Genomic DNA, 24,382 nt, shown 5'->3' on the forward strand with positions numbered 1-24,382 from the left:
TTATGTTGTCATCTCTTTATGATGTTGCTCTACGTGTAATTAGTAGGGATGGGGGAAAATATCGGCACTTGCAATATCATGATATGTAATTGTATGATATGAGAATCTATTTTTAAAGCACAGAATCAATATAATTCAAATTCAGTTACTGATACAAATTGGGTGGACATTCGTGGGTAGAAGGACTTGTAGACCTAATTTGGCTGTTGTGCGATGTCACCTCCGTTTCAAACAGACTTAAGGAAAAACTATGGTGGGCCGTATGACATTTTCCTGGAGATCAAATGTAGCACTGATAAATATTTTCTTAAAGGACAGGCACTTGGAGAATGTCAAAATTAAAGCTTGGGTGAGTTATTACTTGTATATTTTAAGGATGAGATGCGCGGCCCATTCGAGCCAAACATGTGGTGGACCTAGGCACAGAGACGGAACAGCTGTGGCACTGACTCACTTTGTTCCGGCAACTTTGGTCAGAGTGGCCTCCTGCACCTGACTGTCAGCCAGTTGTTCTGGTCTGAGCGGCACATTTCAGTGGAAAAGGCACAGCACAGCATCTAATTTTCACTTTAAGCGTATAAAAAATTAAATCCAACATGGCAAAAACACTTTCTTGCTTGATGCTCTGTGGCAGAGAGTATGATACACTCACCAGCCACTTTATTAGGTACATTTTGCAAGTATTGGTTGGACCCCCTTTGCCTTCAGAACTGCCTTAATTCTTTGTGGTATAGATTCAACAAGCTGTTGGAAACAGTTCTCAGACATATTGGTCCATACTGACATGATAACATGACACAGTTGCCTATTCAACCAGCCTACCCATTGTCCTCTGTCCTGTGACATCAGCAAGGCATTTTCATCCACACAACTGGCGCTTACTGGATATCTTTTTCTTTCTGGTGTCGCCAACCGAACAGTCCCCCCTAAGAATCGGCAACAGTATGGAAACGTCATAGTTTCATTTTTCATTTCAAAATTCTTGGTTGGATAAAAGTCAGGATTCCCAGCAGGACAGTCCAGTACTGATGCACTCTACATCTGCAGCAAGAAGAAAATTCTTTTTATGACTTACACTTCTGTGATAGAGTTAAAAGCTGTACAGCCTCTGGGTTTTTTTAAGATGCAAGTTACCTTTGCCAAGGGCACTGACATGACCCATACCATGACCGAATCTGGCTTTCCTAATTGTTGCTGATAATAGTCTGAATGGTCCTTTTCGCCCTTTGGTTTAGAGCAGACGGTGTCCATTTCATCCAAAGAAGTTCTGGAATACTGATTTGTCTGACCACAATACGCATTTCCTCTGTGTGATGGTCCAACCCAGATTCCTCAGGGCCCAGAGACGTCATTGTTGTTTGTGGACAACGTTAACATGAGGCTTCTTTTTTCTTTTCTTTTTTTTGCACAGTGAAGTTTTAAGTGGCTTTTCTGAATGTAGCTCCTATTGTAGTGTGTGACAAATCCATCTGCCTGTCGGTCCATGAGTCTTGTAAGCTGTACGGGAGATAACTGGACTTTGTTTTTAATATGTCTAGTTGTCAATTATGAAAGTTGGCCAGTTTAATTTGGATATTTCATTACAAAAGATTTTCTACCACTGATACACAAGCAACTCGTATGGCAGAGCGGGGTTATACTTTTATGGACTTGCTCACAGATCTCTAGTTGAGCTGAACGTAAACCCGACTCATTGTAAGTCATTCATATATATGTATGTACAGTAAAACTTGCATATAATGGATTCAGGTGGACCAGCGAATTTTGTCCGTTATAATCGAAATCTGCTATATGTATAAAATGGCCAAAATCTGCTATATGTATGTAACGAATGAGTTACAGCCAGGAAGTGCCAAATGATCTATGGGGAATCCCCAGCACTAATTACACTTACGTATTTCCTTGATTAAACGCCTGACCTTGAATAGGGGTCTGCCTCATTTAATGACCGGGTCAGAACTTCATCTCAAAAAATAAACGCCTGCCTTAAATAAGTGCCAGGCGTTATGTGCATTAAAAAGATTACATTTGGTTGAGTTGCCCTTTTTTTGAAGTCTGCTGCGGAGTGGCACCTTAGTCCTAAAGCCTCATGCTTCTGCAACTCCATAACTCCGTGGCCATGCAATGAAGTTGACGTGCGCATGGCCCTTTTAAAGTTATCGTGTTGGTCGGAGTCTTTATGCAATTGACAGCATGAACAGTGGCTCTTTCTGGATCAGTTTGTCCCTCAATGAGCTCCACTTCTTTATACAATCATCAGCCTCCAAACAAACGGTATTATTTGAGCGTCTTTTTCCAACTGTGTGTTGTAAAGTTGGTCATATTTCTGGACTAATATGTGTGTGTGTGTGCGCGTGCATTTTTAGTCCACACGGAACGCGTCGTGCCAGACCGCATTCAGTATTTTGTCAATTTTAAGTTTGTTTCATGTTATAAATCATCACTTTGTCCAGAAAAATCATTGTGAGCAGCGTCTCTGTATTCATATAAAACGTCAACTTTGTTAAACTTTGTTATAAAATGGTCACGTTGTCTTTCTACACTCAGTCGCAGTGCAGTCTGATATAATACAAATGCCGATCGATACGCTTTGACTTTTATGTTCATAGTTTGGAAGAAAAGAGTAAGTAAACAAATTCCATTCTTGTTGCTTAATGCTTACAAATGATACTGTATTTGTTGTCTTTCTGATGCTTGATTTTCTTTTTTTTCTTCTCTCTCTTTCTCTGTTTGAGGTGCGGCTCCATCCAGAGATGAGTGAGGTGTCTTTTTCTGAAACCCTCCTGTCCTGTGCACCGGCAAGATTTCCTACATGTTCGTTTTGTGAATTTTGTAATTTGTCTATAGTATGGCCCAAGCCGAGGGTCACCCCTTTGAGTCTGGTCTGCTTGAGGTTTCTCTCTCAGGAGTTTTGCCTTGCCTGTGTGCTTGCTCTGGGGGTTGGTAAGGTTAGACCTTGCTTGTATGAAGTGCCTTGAGGCAACGTTGTTGTGATTTGGTGCTATATAAATGAAATAAATTGAAAAATTGAAGGACAAGGATTAGTTCTACAAAATATTGTTCTTATGTGTTTGGACTTAAACCTGGGGACACTACACCCACACCTTTCCTTTAAAGCAAATTGCTTTAGCCACTCAGTGACAATGCTGCATGTGAACAACATAGCACGTCCATGTGCGGTAACTCACGTTAGGTGCATGTGCTTTAAATTCCCCCCATGATTTTGTTTTATGTTAAATTGGTGGAATGGGCTTTCTTCTGTTTGCCATGAACATTCTTGACTTATAACACCACAGATCTCTTTTGGGGGGGCAATACCAGAAATGTGAGTGCACTTTGACCCTGATGGATATGTGTACTGGTACTTTCTGATTATGCCTTTCTCAGTTTTTCTTAAGCCAGTGCATAATTATGATTTTGTAATAAGGAACACCACTTGGTTTATAGTGTTCTACAGTGTGGTCATAATGGATCATGCAGATAAATGTATGCAGTGCATGTTAGCTGGAATGTTTGAAAACTGTTGAGATATCATCATTATTATTATTATTATTATTATTATTATGCTTATTGTAAATATAGGTTGGTTAAGATAAATAACCCGTTTTGTTGTTGTTGTTTTTTTGCTTTGACAGTTATGGTTCACATGAGGATCCAGGAGTTAATTATCAAATTGTTTAATAATAGAAGTTAATATTAACTGATAAATTATAAACAATTGTTGTCAGTGTTTCAAAATTTAATTATCAAATTCAGTAGTTTTTCTAGAAAAATGTATTATGAGGAAGATTGCTACACTAAACCAGAGTACTTTTAAACCGTCTGACAGTCTATTACGAATGGAATATTTTTGGAGTAGTTGTACCATTTCTAATGATCAGACACATTGTTATGTAGTGTTGATATGATATTGTCTCAGGGAAAAGATGATCTTTAATAATTCAAGATTTGTAATGTTTTTTTAATCTGTCAGAGCAGCAACTTGAGCCACTTTCATTATTTTGTTATATTTTGTGTCATTTGATGTTATATATTAGTCATACATAACTTTTGAAATGTTAAAATGTTAAAAATACACTAATATTGGATGGATATAACATTTGCTGCCCTGTTCAGAAATCTACATACAGTAGCTTTAATCTGTGAGCAGCAGAGAGCTGTGTCAGACAGTTTAACACCGTGAGATGGAGTGTAAATGTAAACTTTCTTTTTCGTTATGTTATGTATTACAGCTCTTGTTGTTAGTGTTGGATGCCCTTTACTCTGCTGCACTTTTCTTGGGTCTTTTTCGTTAATAGTTGCACAACCTGTCCAGCCAGACTACCTTCAAAATTTTGTAATTTTTAAGTTTGTTTAATTTTTGCACAATTATGGCTGTTATAAGTGATCACTCTGTACATATTAAAAATCATCATACGTAGCGTCTCTATTCGGTGAACATTCCATCCATAAATTCTTACAACCAATTCATATGAAATGTCAACTTTGTAATAAGGTGTCTGTCTAAATGTGCATGCAGCGTGGTCTGATCTAATACAGAGATGGTGATTTAACTCTGTACGCTTTGCCTTTTGTGTTCCTAGTTTGGAAGAAAATAGTAAACATTTACCATTGTTTTTTTCCCCCCAAACATTTCAGACAGGTTGATACAGGTTACCACTTTATCTTTCCTTCAGTCTATGCGGACACAGAACTCACTGACTCCGCCCATGCAGACAGCATGGAACAGGGACAGAAGTGAGGAGTGAAAGGACTGGCACTGAGGAGAAGCAAACAAAAAAGCTTGCGACCTTATTTTAAAAAACAAAACAAAAAAACAACAGATTTTTCAATGTTTTGAATTGATTTTTAATCTTTAAGGATAAGAATTTTTTTTTTTTATCAAAACCACTAGTAGCCCAAGTACATAGCACTTGAGTCTTAATTGGAAATTTGGTAAGAGGGTGCAACCAGAGAGTAAGGGGGGCCAGTGCCCGTGTTACCTGGTTTAGAAAAAAACAAAGTTTATAATTGCAGATCAGATTGTGATTCTGGTTAGTATATGCTTGAATGAGTGCTGCCTCAGGTAAGATCAGAGCTGAAGAACACATTCTGTCCTTCTGCTGTAAAACGTATGACAAATCCTCATGCTGATCTCTACCAGATCCACTGGTGCTGTTGAATTAAAGTTGCCATTTGCTGCATATTTGGATGCTACAGTGAGGAAAATAAGTATTTGAACACCCTGCGAGTTTGCAAGTTCTTCCACTTAGAAATCATGGAGGGGTCTAAAATTTTCATCTTAGATGCATGTCCACTGTGAGAGACATAATCCCCCCCCCCCCCCCCCCCAAAAAAAAAATCCGAAAATCACAATGTATTATTTATTTTTTTTTTTTTTATTTATTTATTTATTTGTATGTTACTGGTGCAAATAAGTATTTCAGCACCTGTGAAAATCAATGTTAATATTTGGTAGAGTAGCCTTTGTTTGCAATTACAGAGGTGAAATGTTTCCTGTAGTTTTTCACCAGGTTTGCACAAACTGCAGTAGGGATTTTGGCCCATTCCTCCACACAGATCTTCTCCAGATCAGCCAGGTTACTGGGCTGTCGCTGAAAAACACGGAGTTTCAGCTCCCTCCAAAGATTTTCTATTGGGTTTAGGTCTGGAGACTGGCTAGGCCACTCCAGAACCTTGATATGCTTCTTACGGAGCCACTCCTTGGTTATCCTGGCTGTGTGCTTCGGGTCATTGTCATGTTGGAAGACCCAACCACGACACATCGTCAATGCTCTAACTGAGGGAAGGAGGTTGTTCCCCAGAATCTCGCAATACATGGCCCCGGTCATCCTCTCCTTAATACAGTGCAGTCGTCCTGTCCCATGTGCAGAAAAACACCCCCAAAGCATGATGCTTCCACCCCCATGCTTCACAGTAGGGACGGTGTTTTTGGGATGGTCCTCAGCATTCTTCCTCCTCCAAACACAGCGAGTGGAATTAAGACCGAAAAGTTCTATTTTGGTCTCATCTGACCACATAACTTTCTCCCATGACTCCTCTGGATCATCCAAATGGTCATGGGCAAACTTTAGACGAGCCTGGACGTGTGCTCATTTAAGCAGGGGAACCTTCCGTGCCATGCATGATTTTAACCCATGACGTCTTAGTGTATTACCCACAGTAACCTTGGAAAAAGTGGTGCCAGCTCTCTTCAGGTCATTGACCAGCTCCTCCTGTATAGTTCTGGGCTGATTCCTCACCTTTCTTAGGATCATTGATATGCCACGAGGTGGGATCTTGCATGGAGCCCCAGTCCGAGGGAGCTTGACAGTCATGTTTAGCTTCTTCCATTTTCTAATAATTGCCCCAACAGTTGATCTTTTTGACCAAGCTGCTTGGCAATTGCCCCGTAGCCCTTTCCAGCCTTGTGGAGGTCTACAATTTTATCTCTGGTGTTTTTGGACAGCTCTTTGGTCTTAGCCATGTTAGCAGCTGGAGTCATACTGATTGTGTGGGGTGGACAGATGTCTTTATGCAGCTAAAGACCTCAAATAGGTGCTTCTAATTTGGAATAATAAGTGGAGTGGAGGTGGACTAACAGGTCTTTGAAGGCCAGAATTTTTGCTGATTGGCAGGTGTTCAAATAATTATTTGCAGCAGTAACATGCAAATAAATTATTTTAAAAAATCATACATTGTGATTTCCGGATTTTTTTTTTTTGATTATGTCTCTCACAGTGGACATGCACCTAAGATGAAAATTTCAGACCCCTCCATGATTTCTAAGTGGGAGAACTTGCAAAATCGTGTTGAAATACTTATTTTCCTCACTGTACATCTTTACCCACAGGAGTTCAATTTATTTCATTGATGCAGTGCCAAATCACAACAAAGCTGTCTCAAAGCTTTTCACACGAGTAAGGTGTAACCTTACCAGACCCCTAGAGCAAGCACACAGGCAATAGTGGTAAAGAAAAACTTCCTCTGATAATGTTGAGGAAGAAACCTCAAGCAGACCAGACCCAGAGGGGTGACTCAGAGGGGTGACCCACTGTTTAGGCCATTGTAACAGTTACAAGGTTTTTGCAAAGCTTTTACCAACTTGAAGAAACAGAAAAAGCAGAATAGCAACAAAAGTAAGGTGCATTATTGAGATGAGCATGCAGTCATTGGCGCCACAGGCAGGGCGTTGAGTCCAGCACCCTGGGATGCAGGACCAGCGTGCATCCATCACATTGTCAGTGGGCCACAGCACAGTGATGAAAATGTGTATGATCAATGCCTCTGTAACGCCTTGTTGCATCATTTTTTGGCCATTTTGTTTTCTGTGTCAGTGACCTATATGATTCAATTGAAATATTACATCACACAGCCCACTAGTATTAAAGTCTAACAGATGTTTGTTCTGGATTGAGCAGCAGACACACCAAAACCACCTGAGAATCAACATCTTATAGTTTGTGAAGGACAGGGAGTGGACTGCATGAAGTTAGAAAACAAACAAATAATACAAAAGCCCCACTGGTGTCAAATAAATTCTTTCCTGTTCTCTTTCTTGATCAGTTTGTCCGTAGACCACTGCAGCACACACTGCATTCATTGAAAACCCAGTGTCACAAGCCTCTGTGGAAAATAACCCTGAGGACCATAACCCTTCTCCCCCACCTCCCCACCCCTGTCCCATCTACCTACTAGCTCTCTTCTCTCCCTCCATAATGTCAAGCTTTTGCTGGACTTGCCTGGCGTGTGTTCTGTTTAAGGGTCTTGCATTTTCTGATCTTTAAAAATTAAATGAAAATGTAAAATGTGAAGAAACCTTAACTAATTTTGTCAATGTAATCTCTGCAGTTGAATGTGTAGCGTAGATGAAGTGGGTGTTTCACTGCAACAGAAGCAAATATAGGCCACAAAGCAAACATGACTCCGTGTCCTTTGCTAATCATGAATTGGGGTTTTGTGTGTGTGTGTGTGTGTGTGTGTGTGTGTGTGTAGCGGGCTGAGGTTAGACTTATTATCGTACTTTATGCATGATGGAGTCTTAGTTGTAAAATGATACCATCCACATATACTTTGGCTCGTCCTGCTTTCTTGATCTGTACCTATTTGTGAGCTGAAGTGCGACTCCATGCATGTGTTGTAGCTTGAAATAAAGCAAACAAATGAATGATGCTGTTTCTAAGTTCAGTGGGTTCCTCCATGTTGAATCTAATCACCGGATTCGCCGAGGGGAGACTTCCCGGAGCATGTGATCACTAATCAGACTTCTTTTTCCTCTTTGGTCCAGGGCTATCCCCCCCCCCCAAAGACTTCAAAGCCCGTGCTGAGTGCAGAGAGTCATGTGGTGGTTCAAGGTTAGCGGGGTATCCCAAAAAGAGGCTATGCAGAACATTAGCCTAGTCATCTTTGTTTAGTGCATGTGCAGAGCTCTGGGAAATGTTAAAAAGTCATTGATAAGATGAGGGCCTTTGATAATCATTGTCCTGGAGCAAAAACTAGTCTAAGCATTGAGACTGTTTGGAGGTCTTTCTCAGCATCATGAATCCATATAAATCTTGCAATGCAGCACGGACATTTGTATTTAAAAAAAAAAAAAAAAAAAAATCAAATTAATAATACGAGGGCTGTCCATAAAGTATAGGTCCTTTTTATTTTTTTCAAAAACTATATGGATTTCATTCATATGTTTTTACGTCAGACATGCTTGAACCCTCGTGCGCATGCGTGAGTTTTTCCACGCCTGTCAGTGACGTCATTCGCCTGTGAGCACTCCTTGTGGGAGGAGTTGTCCAGCCCCTCATCGGAATTCCTTTGTCTGAGAAGTTGCTGAGAGACTGGCGCTTTGTTTGATCAAAATTTTTTCTAAACCTGTGAGACACATTGAAGTGGACACGGTTCGAAAAATTAAGCTGGTTTTTGGTGAAAATGTTAACGGCTTATGAGAGATTTTGAGGTGATACTGTCGCTTTAAGGACTTCCCACAGAGCGGAACGTCGCGCAGCGGTCCCAGGCAACGTCGTCAGCCTGTTTCAAGCTGAAAACCTCCACATTTCAGGCTCTATTGATCCAGGACATCGTGAGAGAACAGAGAAGTTTCAGAAGAAGTCGGTTTCAGCATTTTATCCGGATATTCCACTGTTAAAGGAGATTTTTTTTTTTAATGAAAGACATGCGGGCGGATTGCAGCGTCGGCTCGCAGCCGCCGCGACGCTCCGCCACAGGAAAAACACCTCCGTTGGAAGCCTTAAGGACAAGTTGGAACATGTCCAGCTGTTAAACAATTTCTCATATACTCACTCCACTGAAAGCCATCAAAAGCCGCCTGGATTTTACAAATGGTTATCAACGCGGAGGTTTTTTTCCTGTGCCACCGCGCCGGCTGCGTCCCGACGCGCGGACCCGTCCGCACGTTTTTCATTAAAAAAAATCTTCTTTAACAGTGGAATATCCGGATAAAATGCTGAAACCGACTTCTTCTGAAACTTCTCTGTTCTCTCACGACGTCCTGGATCAATAGAGCCTGAAATGTGGAGGTTTTCAGCTTGAAACAGGCTGATGATGGTGCCTGGGAGCGCTGCACGACGTCTCGCTCCGTGGAAAGTCCTTAAAGCGACAGTATCACCTCAAAATCTCTCATCAGCCGTTAAAACTTTCACCGCAAACCAGCTTAATTTTTCGAACCGTGTCCACTTCGATGTGTCTCACAGGTTTAGAAAAAATTTTGATCAAACAAAGCGCCAGTCTCTCAGCAACTTCTCAGACAAAGGAATTCCGACGAGGGGCTGGACGACTCCTCCCACAAGGAGTGCTCACAGGCGAATGACATCACTGACAGGCGTGGAAAAACTCACGCATGCGCACGAGGGTTCAAGCATGTCTGACGTAAAAACATATGAATGAAATCCATATAGTTTTTGAAAAAAATAAAAAGGACCTATACTTTATGGACAGACCTCGTATATAATAATTGTTTTCCTATTTATTTACTTGATTTTATTTTTCATATATCTTCTTCATCAGTTATTCATCCTGCAGAAGGGAGGGATTATAGAATCTCATTGCCACAGGCAGGTAAGACCTCCTGTGGTGTTCTGTGGTGCACCTTGGTGGTTTCAGTCTATGGCTGAAGGTGCTCTGACAGGACATTAGTGTGGCATGCAGGGGGTGGGGGGTGTGTTGTCCCAGATGCTGCGCAGTTTCCTCAACATCCTCCCCTCTGACACTCCTCTGACACCAACTCCAGCTCGAACCCCAGGACAAAGCGAGCTTTCCTTATGAGCTTGTTGAGTCTGTTTGTGTCGGCTGCCTTCAGCCTGCTGCTCCAGCGCAATACAGGGTAGAAGATGATGCTGGAGACCATAGTGATAAAACATCTGCAATGTACTTTTGCAGACATTAAAGATCTGAGCCTCCTGAGGAAGTACGAGGGCTGTCCATAAAGTATAGGTCCTTTTTATTTTTTTCATAAACTATATGGATTTCATTCATATGTTTTTACGTCAGACATGCATGAACCCTCGTGCGCATGCGTGAGTTTTTCCACGCCTGTCGGTGACGTCATTCGCCTGTGAGCACTCCTTGTGGGAGGAGTCGTCCAGCCCCTCGTCGGAATTCCTTTGTCTGAGAAGTTGCTGAGAGACTGGCGCTTTGTTTGATCAAAATTTTTTCTAAACCTGTGAGACACATCGAAGTGGACGTGGTTCGAAAAATTAAGCTGGTTTTCAGTGAAACTTTTAACGGCTGATGAGAGATTTTGAGGTGACACTGTCGCTTTAAGGACTTCCCACAGTGCGAGACGTCGCGCTGCGCTCTCAGGCGGCGTCATCAGCCTGTTTCAAGCTGAAAACCTCCACATTTCAGGCTCTATTGATCCAGGACGTCGTGAGAGAACAGAGAAGTTTCAGAAGAAGTCGGTTTCAGCATTTTATCCGGATATTCCACTGTTAAAGGAGATTTTTTTTTAATGAAAGACGTGCGGACGGGTCCGCGTGTCGGGACGCAGCCGGCGCGGAGCGGCGGCACAGGAAAAACACCTCCGTGTTGATAACCATTTGTAAAATCCAGGCGGCTTTTGATGGCTTTCAGTGGAGTGAGTATATGAGAAATTGTTTAACAGCTGGACATGTTCCAACTTGTCCTTAACGCTTCCAACAGAGGTGTTTTTCCTGTGGCGGAGCGTCGCGGCGGCTGCGAGCCGACGCGCGGACCGTCCGCACGTCTTTCATTAAAAAAATCTCCTTTAACAGTGGAATATCCGGATAAAATGCTGAAACCGACTTCTTCTGAAACTTCTCTGTTCTCTCACGATGTCCTGGATCAATAGAGCCTGAAATGTGGAGGTTTTCAGCTTGAAACAGGCTGATGACGCCGCCTGAGAGCGCTGTGCGACGTCTCGCACTGTGGGAAGTCCTTAAAGCGACAGTGTCACCTCAAAATCTCTCATCAGCCATTAAAATTTTCACTGAACACCAGATTAATTTTTCGAACCATGTCCACTTCGATGTGTCTCACAGGTTTAGAAAAAATTTTGATCAAACAAAGCGCCAGTCTCTCAGCAACTTCTCAGACAAAGGAATTCCGACGAGGGGCTGGACGACTCCTCCCACAAGGAGTGCTCACAGGCGAATGACGTCACCGACAAGCGTGGAAAAACTCACGCATGCGCACGAGGGTTCAAGCATGTCTGACGTAAAAACATATGAATGAAATCCATATAGTTTTTGAAAAAAATAAAAAGGACCTATACTTTATGGACAGACCTCGTATAGTCAGCTCTGACCTTTCTTATACACATCATCTGTGTTTACAGTCCATTCCAGTTTGCTGGACACCCAGGTACTTGTAATAGTCTACAGTGTCCACCTCAGTTCCATTGATGTTAACTGGATTCAGAGCGGTCTTCAGTCCACCACCAGCTCCTTCATCTTAGATACATTAAGCTGCAGTTGGTTGAGTTTGCACCATTGCACAAACCTGTCCACCACACGTCTGTACTTATCCTCCTGGTCCCTGCCGATGCAGCCCACAATGGCAGAGTCATCTGAAAACTTCTGCAGGTGGCAGGACTGTGACCAGAACCTGAAATCTGAGGTGTATAAATGGACTGCATTTATATAGTGCTTTTCCATCTGCATCAGACGCTCAAAGCGCTTTACAAATAATGCCTCACATTCACCCCGATGTGAGGGTGCTGCCATACAAGGTGCTCACTACACACCGGGAGCAATAGCGGATTAAAGACCTTGCCCAAGGGCCCTTAATGATTTTCCGGTCAGGCAGGGCTTTGAACCGAGGATCTTCTGGTCTTAAGCCCACTGCCTTAACCACTAGACCATCACCTAGAAGTGTAGAATGTGAGCAGGAAGGGAGACAGGACCATCCCCTGTGGTGTCCCCGTGCTGCTTCAGATGGTATCGGATGTAATGTCCCGAAGCCTCACATACGGTGGGTGGCCTGTGAGGTAGTTGGTAATCCAGGCCACCAGTGGAGCCTTCACCTTCATGTCACATAGTGTATCACTGAGCAGGTCAGACCACATGGCGTTGAATGCAGTGGAGAAGTCAAAGAACATGACTCTCACAGTGCTGCCTGCCTCCTCCAGGTGAAAGTAACCTCTATGCAGCATGAAGATGATGATATCCTCCACTCTCCTCTTGGGCTGGTAAGCAAACTGCAGGGGGTCCAGTGATGATTCGACAACTGTGCGGATGAGCCTCTCAAGTGACTTCATAACGTGATGTTAGGGCCACAGATCGGTAGTCATTAAGTGTGTTGGCGGTCTTCTTCTTGGGCACAGGGACCAGACATGAGGTTTTCCACTGATCCAGAACAACCATCTGGTTCAGCCTCAAGTTGAAGATGTACTGGAAAATCCCACACAGCTGGATAGCACATTCCTTCAGCACTCTGGGACCCGCCTCCTTTTCTGGACACAGATGACTAAATTGTCTCCCCACAGTGATGGTGATGGAAGGTGACAGGGAGAATGGAGTGACGGAGGAAGGGGAGTGGGGACAGGTTGGTGGGAGGAGGGAGGTACCAATAATAGGGGTGTGGGGCGATTGCACAGGGGAGGGGGAGCACTGAGAGGAGCTGGGGAAAGGGTGTGCAGAGTCCATGTTGTCAAACCTGTTAAAGAATAGGTTTAGCTTCCTGTAGGTCTCCTTCCATCATCTGGTTGCATTCTTACCATGACCAGTAGGGATATGAATCGTACAACAACTCACGATTCAATTCAATTCCGATTCTTGGGGTGACGATTCGATTCAGAATCGATTTTTGATTCAAAGAGCTCTGATAAATAATTATATTACTTAAAAATGTTTATGTTTAAGAAAATGCAGCTTTACGCGGTTAATAAAGTGATTCTAGATGTAACTTTACTTATCTGCTTGCTTGTTCGGAGTTGGCTGGCAGTTTAGTGAAGCGCTGGTCAGTAGTCGGCAGATACCGCTGCTCCCCTCTTTTAGCTCCGGGTGATGGCGTAGCATGTGGGCTTGCGGATTTTAAGTGTTTCCAAAATACTTGACTTTCATTTTGCACACTGCACAAGTCATGTCAAGCTCCTTCTTACGCAGCAAATAATAAAATCCAAAATGCGCCCAAACATTTGCCCCCAGCAAAGACGGTGCTGGCTGAATTAGCTCTTCGTCCGCCATGCTAAGCTGCAGCTCACGAATGTTTGAAGCACGCCAGAAATCAGCAGCCTCACTGTTGCGGAGGTGATGTCATTAGTCCGCATCGCATCTACCACCGGTGGTAAGTAAACAATGAGGACGATAGCATGTGAAAACTCCCTCGGCAAATAATAAGGACGGAGACTTACTGCCAGCAGCTCAATGTCTGGTTTACACACACGCTCCTTCACCTTAACATGTCCTGGATTGCACCACTTGTTGTAGACAACCCCCACCCCCCTCCCCCCTGCCTTTCTTTTTGCCACTATCAGCGCAGCTCTGGTTTGCTCGCACCAAATAAAAGCTGGGTGAATTCACTACAGAGTCCGGTATGTTGTCGTGCAACCATGTCTCCATGAAGCACAGGACTGCGCTCTCATGAAACACACTGTCGCTCCTCACAAGTGATGTTAATTCATTCATTATGTTTGCCAGCGATCTTGCGTTCCCCATTACAATGGAAGGCAGATACAGACGATATTTCCTCTTCCTTTGCCATCGTCTCCTTCCGGCTCTACAGCCACAGTATTTCCTCCGCAGTTCTTTCGGGATCTCATGTCTTTCACTGGACTCATGACTTCATCTAGTTACTAAAATGTCAACTGAGTTCAACTGCTTAAGTTGACTGTTCCACAGCATCTTAACACAGAACAGAAAAATCTTTTGGCCATTCCATTGGCTCTGTTCTTCCTAAATTCACATGTGATCATAGGGTATGTGGAGCACATGAGGCTGAACCAGCTCAGCCATATACAATGGCGTGCAACCATTTGATATGTGAAGGTCATAACGCATCTTTAAAATCTCTCTGTGCTTGAACTAAAGCAAAGCTAGTCAGTGGCATTGAGGTAATATGATCACATTTTCATGTTCCAGTCAGATAGTCCATTCTGGAGGACAGAGAAGCATGAATCTCATCTTCAAGAGTAGCTTGAGTTCAGAGGAGCTGGAGCCAACTGAGAAGGAATTGGTAGAATGATGGACAGAATGTTGCACTTCCTTTACCTGTCATCATGCCAACATCTGAAGTTCAAACTCTCACCTCTACACTTCTTGCCTTTCTCTTCACCCGCTGCCTCTCAGCACCACTCCTTTACTCTTCCTTTGCCCAGCAGTAGCAGTTTCCACCAGCACCCCACCAAATAACAGTAGAATCAGCAGTCATTGTGAACCTGGGCCTCAACTGCTCTGATATGGTAATAGATTGTGTTTTACATCTTTGGTTTGGCAAAGTTTACACCAGATGCAGGACAACTGGATGGTCTTCTTGATGGCTCTCTGGGCTTTGGAAATTGAAATTTGGAAACTGTCACAAATCATTTGCCTTTTTGTCAATTGTTTGAAAGGACAATACTTGTTTTCTTGTTCTGCTGCAAAATTTCTGTGTTGTCCTATTTACTTATTTGAATATATAATGTAACAAGTATTGTATCACTCTTAAGTTCTTAATAAATTATCTTGTGGAAATGTCAGATATCCTCCATTGTCTGATCGTTTGCTCTTGCATAAATGTAACTAGATCTATGTAGATCAGGGGCTTCAGTTTGTTGTAATTAAAAGCTGCATGGTTTTGTCATTTCTGTTTGGCCAACATGAGTTAATTAATGAGATTTTTCTTTCCTTCTTCTGTTCTTAAGGAGCAGATTGATAAAAAAAAAAATTGAATTATTTTGTGTGCTGACAAATGCAAAATGTTTTATGTTTCTGGTTGCAGCAAGGTTTACCCTGGTTTACAGTAAACTAGGTCATTTTGCCATAAGCACAGGTCATACATGATCTCTATAATAGAACAGGAAGAGAAGAGTTTTTTGCTGTAGATGATAGTTATATAATAAATTTCATTCTTAGTTGTCCATGTTTTAAAATTCACAATCAATGAATGCATGGTTTCATAGATTCCTTGTAGTTAATTTCTAGAAAAGGTAAACAAAGTGCATTTTGTGTAGCATTGGGTAACTACAGATGAACAATCTACTACTCCCTTTGAATCTGGAAATGTTGCTGTTATTTCAGTAGTCTTAATTTAACAAATACTCTAAGGTTATAGTATAGGGACTCGTAGGAGTTCAACCTCTATTAAAGTAAATTCCGATTTGTATTCAATCTGCTTTTCTGAGTAATTGTAGTGGTTGTCTGTTTGTATTACTCTGTTTTATTATTTTCTCCATTAGACGTTATTCTTCCGCTTTCTAATGTTTTGTATCTTTGTACAGGAGTTCTTCGATCATGCGAAGAAGTTGTGGGACGATGAAGGAGTGAAGGCCTGCTTTGAGAGGTCCAATGAGTACCAGCTCATTGACTGTGCACAATAGTAAGTACAAATATTACCGTGCATATTTTGGTGTAGCTGTGAACTTTGGATACTTGTTCATAAAGGATAAAGAGAATTGCCACATGTAGAGCTACGCTGTCCAGTCATTGCTCATTCAGCCATATTATACAAATGTGATGATATAATCTTACAGCCTATAAACTATTAACCAAATCCCTACTTTGCTCTTCTTTGTGTTGTTTGAAGAACAGCTTTGCAGTGTGTGCCAGTGTCATTTCATATATAAATATGGCGGAGATGCGTTTACCTTGGTATTTGGTAAGGTTAGACCTTACTTGTGTGAAGCATCTTGAGGCAACTTTATAATTTGGCTCTATATAAATGAAAAAAAAAAAAAAAAATGTATTTCATGGCAAACCACAGCTGTATTTTTCCTTTGGAAAATTGTGCATATACCTCCATATGTCATTGGATTGACATTTCATCATGGCAATATGCAAAGCTTGGCCTAATCTTTGTTGAAGTACCCAACTCTTGAATTTGGAAGATTTGTCTGTGAATCTTTGATAAGATTGTAGTAAAGCTGTAACGGTGTTGTAGATGGAGTTAGGATAACTGTTTTTAGTAGTGGAGGCTCATTACTGCAGGGAAAAGTATGTCATGAATACCGACCTTCTCTGTTTTTTGCTAAAAGGAGTTGTACATGTACTACAGTTTAGATATAGTGATAACTACCTCTTTTTGTATGCCCGAGAGTGTTTGGAAGGCTCCAGCTTTGGGTCACCATAGGTTCCTGGTTGTACACAGTGGTGGGGCGTTCTCTTGCCTGTAAAAGGAAGTTTGGACAGGCAAAGTGTTTCACTGATTACAGTGCTCTTCTGCTTCCTCTCTGACTCACCTCTGGATTCAGATGTAAATACCAGCATATGTGCAGTACATGTTGTGCACTGAGCTCTTAATCTCTGTTTCGTCGAAAGTACTCTTTACCTACCAACCAGGGGTTTTGTCTTGTTGTCAGTGGTCTGTGTGAGCTTCCTTTAGATGGGTGAAATCAGTATTGCCCCAAAGCCCGCTGTGGCCTGCTAAACTGCAGGACATCACTGAATGAATCTGGTTTCCTACTGGACATTTTAGTACCCAAGAACATTGCAGATACATCGCAAAAAAATGGGAAGATTTACCTGCAACCACTCACTGTTTTCTGTCTTTATGAATCGAATCTTCATGAGTTTGTGGCAAACTGTGAAAGAAACTGGCATTTTCTGTTCTGTTCAGTATGCAAAGGTGGAAACTTATGGAATTGGATCTGGACCACATTGGAAACCTGGAAAACTGTTGCATGAATCCAGACTTTTTTTTTTATTTCAGAGAAATTAAACCTTAACCCTGAACTAAAATAAACTAGGTTAGAGAAGAGGTGGGCAATAGTGTGCCTTGAGGGGTCAAGGCTGGGTTTCTTTGCTACTGGTCACTGCAGCAGGTGATTTCACAGATGATCCAGACTGAGTTGAAAGGGGGAGCTCACTTTTAAAACCACCTGCTGAGGCAAAAAGTTGCCGAAACAGGCCTGCCGCGTCATATGATGCAATAATCCTTTAGTGCCCACCCTCAAATGCGTCTGAGCTGCTCAATTACTGCCAGGGTCTTCAAATTCACAGGGAGCACTCTTGGGACACTGACCTTGGACAAGCTCAAAGATGGCTAACCTTGACCTGTTTTAAGAGGTCAAAAAGTCACATTCTGTTTCCTACTTATTTTCATGCTATGAATCATGCAAATCTGTTTTTTTTTTTGGGGGGGGGGGGGGGTGATGGTGACAGCCAATCAGAGTGGAGAGGCACTGTGACATTACTGGCTGGTCTCTTTCTGGCTGCTAAGTCAACATGGAGGAATCCGCTCCCAAATCGCTTCATTTTTGGGTAAATCTAACATGTTTCTCATATATTATGTAAAAGCTAATGAGGAATAAACACTTCTAAAACTGAGATCACTGTTTTTGTAACCTAATAACAACTGGAGTGATTTACAAGATGTCTAGCGGACGTCAGTGTGCACGCACATCACATGCAGTCAAAGGTAACTTTGATGATTTGAGTTTATTCTGCAACATCAATATAAACATACAGAGGTGACTATATCAATGAAGCACTGATAACCCAATAAAACATAAACACTTATTTCCGTTGTGGTCCTTGTGAAATTATCATGTGACAAAATAGATGGGCCGGATTGAACATGTACAAATTGTAAATAAGACAATAGGATTTTAATTATTAATGTAAATAACAATAAATGCATAACTAATTGTATAGTTTACACTGAGATATCAATTACACAACTGCAAATTATTAAGGAGACAGTGCTCATATGGCAGAGGGTATTTTAGCATTGCATTATATTTTTTAATTTCCTGAAAATGTCAAACGTTATTGGCCATTGCCTCTGTTGCTTGTTTCTTCTTTCAAGTCTTTTTTAAAAATCCAGTTTAACATAGAATAAAACAGCTTTCTTAAAAAAAAAAGAAAAACCCAGACACATCAATATGAAACGGCCCATATAAGACAGTGTTGTGTATGGTGTAAAAAGCACTGTTTGAGGAAACATTTCTCAATGTGCATGTTAATTACAGATCCATTTAGAAAAGGGGACATTCAGATAGAGTGGGCAGTATGAAAAAAATCTCTTTTCTCCGTAATGATCAATTTCAGTATTTACAGTGCTGTGAAAAAGTTTGTGCACCCTTGAAGTTTTACGTTGGAATTTTTTGACATAAAAAAATTTGGATGTTCATATTAAAAATTTCTAAAATGATGATTAAACTCGGTGAAAAGTAATCTGTCATGAATATATATATATATATATATATATATATATATATATATATATAGGTCTGTTAGAAAAGTATCTGACCTTTTTATTTTTTGCAAAAACCTGATGGATTTGAATCGTGTGCTTGCATGAGCCAACCTTGAACCTTCGTGCGCATGCATGAATTTTTTCACGCCTGTTGATTGCGTCATTTCCTTGCAAGCAGCCTTTGTGTGAGAACGTGTGTAGTCTCTCGTCGGATTTTCATTTCAAGGAAAATGGCAGAACGACTGGAGCAGCGCGACTGCATCAAATTTTGCCAGAAACTGGGCGACAGCCAGGTGGAAACCATTCAGAAGATTCAGACTGCTTTCGGTGACTATCCTATGGGCGTCACACAGATTAAGGAGCGGTACAACCGGTTTAAAGATGTCCGCACAACAGTGGAGAGCAAGCCACGCTCCGGTCGGCCATCAACATGCTGAAATGACCAGATCATTTCCAAAGTGAACACTGTGGTGATGCGGGACCGTCATGTGACTATCCAAGAAATTGCGGAAGAGGTGGACATTAGCACTTTTTTGGCACATTCCATTGTGACAGAAGATTTGGCCATGAAAAGAGTGGCGGTGAAATTCGTGCTTCGGCACAAAGCTGTTAATGGCGGAGCAAAAGCACCTCCCTGTTGAAGCCTCACAGGACATGCTGTGACATGCCCACCTCTTCCACCATTCGGAAGATTCAGACGGCTTTCGGTGGCTTTTCAGTCGTGTGACTATCCGAGACATTGTGGAAGAGGTGGGCATCATTTTTCGGAGTCCAGCAGTCACACGACGGTCCCGCATCACCACAACTCTTTTTTTTTCTTCTTCTTCTTTTCTTTTTTCCTAATAGCTAGACTAATAGCTCTGCCATGCATTAAGGGGAAAAAAACACCTTCAGTACAAGCTGCTCCTGACAGTTTTGTTGTATTTATTTAAGTAGATTTTTTGTTTTTATGACTCCTCAATTCTATTCCAATTCCTGTAGCATTGTAGTCATAAAGCTCGGGCACTAACATTGATTGACATTTTAGTTGTTAAAAATGCAAATTTTCATTATTATTATTATTGTTATTATTATTATTATTATCATCATTATTGGCACATGCATTGTGAGGAAACTAAGTCATAAGTAAAGTTTTATTTGTGTGGCACCTTTCAAGATAAATTCACAAAGTGCTTTACAGTGAAAAAATAAAATGGAAACACAAATTTAAAACAGCAGTAACATAAAACTAGTTACAAGCAAGCCTGTGCAAATGGGTCTTGAGCTTCTCTTTAAAAGTTCCAACAGAGTCCACAGAATGTAGATGCAGTGACAGTGCATGCCACAGTTATGGAGCCACAACCTCAAATCCAGTGTCTCCTTTGGTCTTTAACCTTGATGTAGGTTCAATCAACAGGTTCTGGTCTGAGGACCTCAGAGACCTGCTTGTTACATAAGGATGCAAGAGTTCACTGATGTAGAGTGACATTTCCCCCTGCAGAGCTTCAAAAGTCATCACCAGTATTTTAAAATGCAGTCTGAACTGAATGGGGAGCCAATGCAAAGAGGACAGAATGAGTGTTATGTGAGACCTCATACAGGGCTGTGAAAACTCTGCAGATTCGAGGAATTCCACGGATTTCAACATGGGGGGTGTTTGTGTTGTACTCTGTAATTGTGATTGTCACTGAGTTTTTAAAATTCCTATCGCAAAGCGTTCTTTTTTATGACATCGTGCAAGTTCTATAAACCTGCGGTCACTGATCTGTATAACAGATGCAAACCTGTGTCCTCGGATCTGCTGAGTTTCATAGAGAAAATGCCTCACTGTTACGACAGTTGTCGTAAAGCGGGACTGATTGGTTGCTATGGCGATGCTGTGTGCCCGCTGCAATACGCTGTTCTTTAAGCTAAACATAGCATGTGGACATGGCACACTTTTAGATAGGGATGGGTATTGATAAGATTTTATCTATCGATTCTGCTTATCGAGCCGATTCCTTATCGATTCCCTTATCGATACCTCGTGAATTTTGTACTACAAGTAGGCTTTACAGGTTTTCTATGTATTTCATTGAGTCTTAAAGTAAATAAATATGAAATTGGTCACTGTATCCTTGATCTCTGGACATAAATAAAAATAAACAGAACAGAGTTTTACTTTGAAGTTATTAATTCAGACTGGATTCTATCGTTCTAACTTGACTCGGCAGAGAGCCGCGTAGTGTTTGGAGCTGTGTGAACAGAACGGAGGACAATTCTTGTTTCTTTCTCGCAACAAGACAGGAGTCCCAGTTAGTAATTTTAATCTGCACAAAAGTGAGTCACGATTGACATATTCAGGGATGAAAGTGGTGAAAAACAAAAAAGCTGAAACCCAAAATTACCCCCCAACACCACCTGCACGAAAATGTTTGAATTCTAGAAGCTCTGAAATGCAATCTGGGACTATTCCAGATGATAAACTGGAGTGAGTGCAGCATCCATTTAGGTGAGGGGGAAAAAAAAAACTTATTCAAATTCATTTCAGTAGTATTCTGCTCTTAGTAGGATGCAGCAGTTTTCTAGTTTGGCAGATAGTTCTGGAGGAAATCACTGAAGAAATTAACACATTGAAAATATGGTTTGATCTAAACAAACTGTCGTTAAACTTAAATAAGACAGAGATGAAATGGAGGTGTAAGAGTCACTAGGTGTTCACAGGAGACACTTATTTATGTATGTATGTATTTATTTATGTTCATTGTTAGTTGCTTTTATATTTTTTCTGTTGTGTTTCTATTCAGGTTCTTTTTGTCTTTCTCTAAAATTGTATATAATAATCATTAGATTATTAATATATATAAAAAAATAAATTTAAGAAATATTACAGTTTGAAAACAAATGCACCCGAACGTGATGACAGCTGCAATTGCTTAATTCTAACTTTTAACATTGAAAATGCCATATACATGCTAACGTGTTAGCATTGCTCCCGTTTTTAAGTTATAAAATACATCTATCAACTATTTCAGAAGACCACAACAGATTGGTTTAACATAGAAAAGGTAAATAATACTCACAGACGTATGCTCTTTAGGGTTTTAGTGGGGGAAAATTAAGCAAAAGAAAGAAAGAATAAACGAAGCAATAGATCGAAGCATTGCTTCAATCTGCGAACCACTGCTTCGATTGGGTCAAGGTTCAAAGCAAAGCCGCGCTGCAGAAAAGTTGATTACGGACCCACTGCAGGGTCTGTAATCAATGTAGAGAAATGATCATTTTCCTGAAAAACACCCCCAAAACAACGGCCACTCTGAAGGACCGATAACAGAATTGTTAAGCACAAAGCTTATTGATGTCGATGGATCGAATCATTTCTTAACGATACCCGAAAGGAACTGGTTCTCGATACCCATCCCTACTTTTAGAGTTAAGTTTTAAAAGAAGAATTTTGTGGCAGGTCTGTGTCACAGAGCGATGTCAGACAGAGAGAAGATGGTGAGAAAGACAGTTTGAAAAAAAATTAATAAAAACAAGAATCTGTGGAATTGGTGCTGGCTTGAATTTAGAGTTTGTCTTCATGAACACGTCCGTGAGATAAAAGAAATGGGAAAAGGAACTGCATCTTGTGCCGTCAAGAAAAATGGTAAGATTTTTTTTTTTTTTTGTCTCTGGAAAATAAACATTGTGTTGTTCAAACAGGATTTCAGACAAGATTGTGACTCTTTTAGTTAATCTAGACTTTCTTTCATTGGAAAAAAGATGTGGCTGTGAATGGATTTACAGGAATTTACACAAGAATGTGTGACTTTTTACTATAAGGTATGTTAATTGATATTTTACCCTGATTTTCAAAATATTCTACAAGCTTTAGCTGTGGTCTTTGAAATGCTTCAACAGTCTTTTCAGTCATCATGAATTTCATGTAGTTTAATTGTTCTGAGTTAATGCATAATTTGGTTTTCGATTAAAAGGAAAATCATTCCAGGTCCTACTTCCATGTCATATTCTGTAATTTCAACATTATCATTGACAGCTCAAATGAAAGGTTGAATCTAGGCTCATTTAAATATGCACTTCTTTTGAGATTTCTTCCAGGAGATGCTGAAAATGTATCATTGGATAAAAAAATGTATTTGGTTTCTGCAGGCCTTAGACCCCGGCTCCACGTGGGCTGCACCCTGGTCAAATTTAACACCCATTTTTCTGACTGCTGAGTAAACAGAAGAGGACAGAGAGCCAAGGTTGGGGGAGGTAACAAACTCCTTTGGGACACAAACAAGAAATTAAATTTTTGCTGTATTAAGTGACGGATAGTTAGCAGCCATCCAGTTTTTATGACATTAACACAGTTTTGAAGGATGGATACCTTTGTAACATTTTGTGGAGTAAAGGAGATGTACAGCTGTATGTCATCTGCATAACAGTGATATGAGATATCATAAGAACTCAAGATGTCCAAGTGGGAGCAAATACAATGCAAATAAAATGGGTCCCAGAATGGAACATTAGGGCACACCACAGGACAGAATGGCAGAAGATGACATATTTTAGCTGCAGCAACTGAAAAACTCCTGTTAGAGAGGATAAAAACCAGTGTAGGGCAAACCTAGAGATGCCCACCCATGTCCTTAGTCTATCAATTAAAACACCACGATCAACTGTCAAAAGTTGCAGACAGATCCAAAAGTACAAGTACCAAATAAATATTTAAAAATCTAAGAAGAGTCGTTTTAGTAGAGTGCAAGTGAGGGAACCCAGATCGAAACATCAGATTTGACATTTTGTCCACTTGACATGTTTCTCTATATATGAGCCAACACATGTTGAGGACACCTGTGGCTGGACAAGCCCAAGGGGACACCCATGCTTCACCTGGTTGCAGAATATAGATTGTTGCTTTCGAGATGTGTGAATGGACAGGTGGTCTGTGTGGGTGGTTGCCATGCAGGGCCAAAGGCTGTTCTGTAGTGTCATTGTATTTTAATTTCAATTAAGGACTCACTCTTCTCCTTTTTGCACAGTCACTTAGTTTTTGAGAACTATCTACTCCATGCAGATATACCATAGGGTGCCATACTGTTTGTATTTCTTCATAATTGATATAAAGTCCAAGACATACAGTGACAGTTTCACCATCAGAGAGCCTCGTCCACAACTACCACAAAAGACACCAAGCTGTCATTGATGTTAAAGGTGGGGAATACTGTATTAAGAACAGATGTATTTAAACTTTTGATCAGGGTCGTTTGAGTAGTTTCTGTTATTATAATGTAAAAAGAGTAAACACAGTTGTTTGACAATAAATGGTTTCAGCTTCACCCAACCAGTAACCATGAGTGGGAAAAACAGTTTTTGTCATCATTCATATTCTTTGAAAAATGGCCGAAAAAGCAAAGATTCTGCCAGGGTATATAAACCTTTGAGCACAACTGTACATATAAAATAAATTGAGTTGAATTGAAATTGATGCTGTGAAGTGCATGCTTCCAGACGTGATGTTATCATTTTGTACAAAAAATGGCTTCAGAAGTGGAACTTTACTTTTGGTGGGGGGGCTTTCTCATGTGCCTCTGTCTGAGCACTTTTGTTCCAAGGAGGGAAATGGACATCAAAAGGAGGGAAATGGACATCAAAA

The 24,382-nt window shown here is 41.0% G+C and overlaps 1 protein-coding gene and 1 long non-coding RNA gene across 3 annotated transcripts in view; one reads left to right on the forward strand and one right to left on the reverse strand.

Annotated features, from left to right (window-relative positions):
- Positions 1-23,981, reverse strand: LOC117522076. The gene is made up of 3 exons (XR_004564136.1): positions 23,901-23,981; positions 16,455-16,458; positions 1-12 (listed from the first exon to the last, which is right to left on the reverse strand). It is a non-coding gene; the product is annotated as an uncharacterized LOC117522076 (long non-coding RNA).
- Positions 1-24,382, forward strand: part of gnal2 (guanine nucleotide binding protein (G protein), alpha activating activity polypeptide, olfactory type 2) — a 146,387-nt gene that overhangs the window by 64,524 nt on the left and 57,481 nt on the right. For both annotated transcript variants that reach the window (XM_034183445.1, XM_034183446.1), the window contains exon 5: positions 15,869-15,966. In XM_034183445.1, coding sequence (XP_034039336.1) covers positions 15,869-15,966 — 98 coding nt within the window. The remainder of the gene's footprint in view (positions 1-15,868; positions 15,967-24,382) is intronic.

This window comes from Thalassophryne amazonica, chromosome 12 (genome assembly GCF_902500255.1).
Source record: "Thalassophryne amazonica chromosome 12, fThaAma1.1, whole genome shotgun sequence".
Taxonomy (NCBI): domain Eukaryota; kingdom Metazoa; phylum Chordata; class Actinopteri; order Batrachoidiformes; family Batrachoididae; genus Thalassophryne; species Thalassophryne amazonica.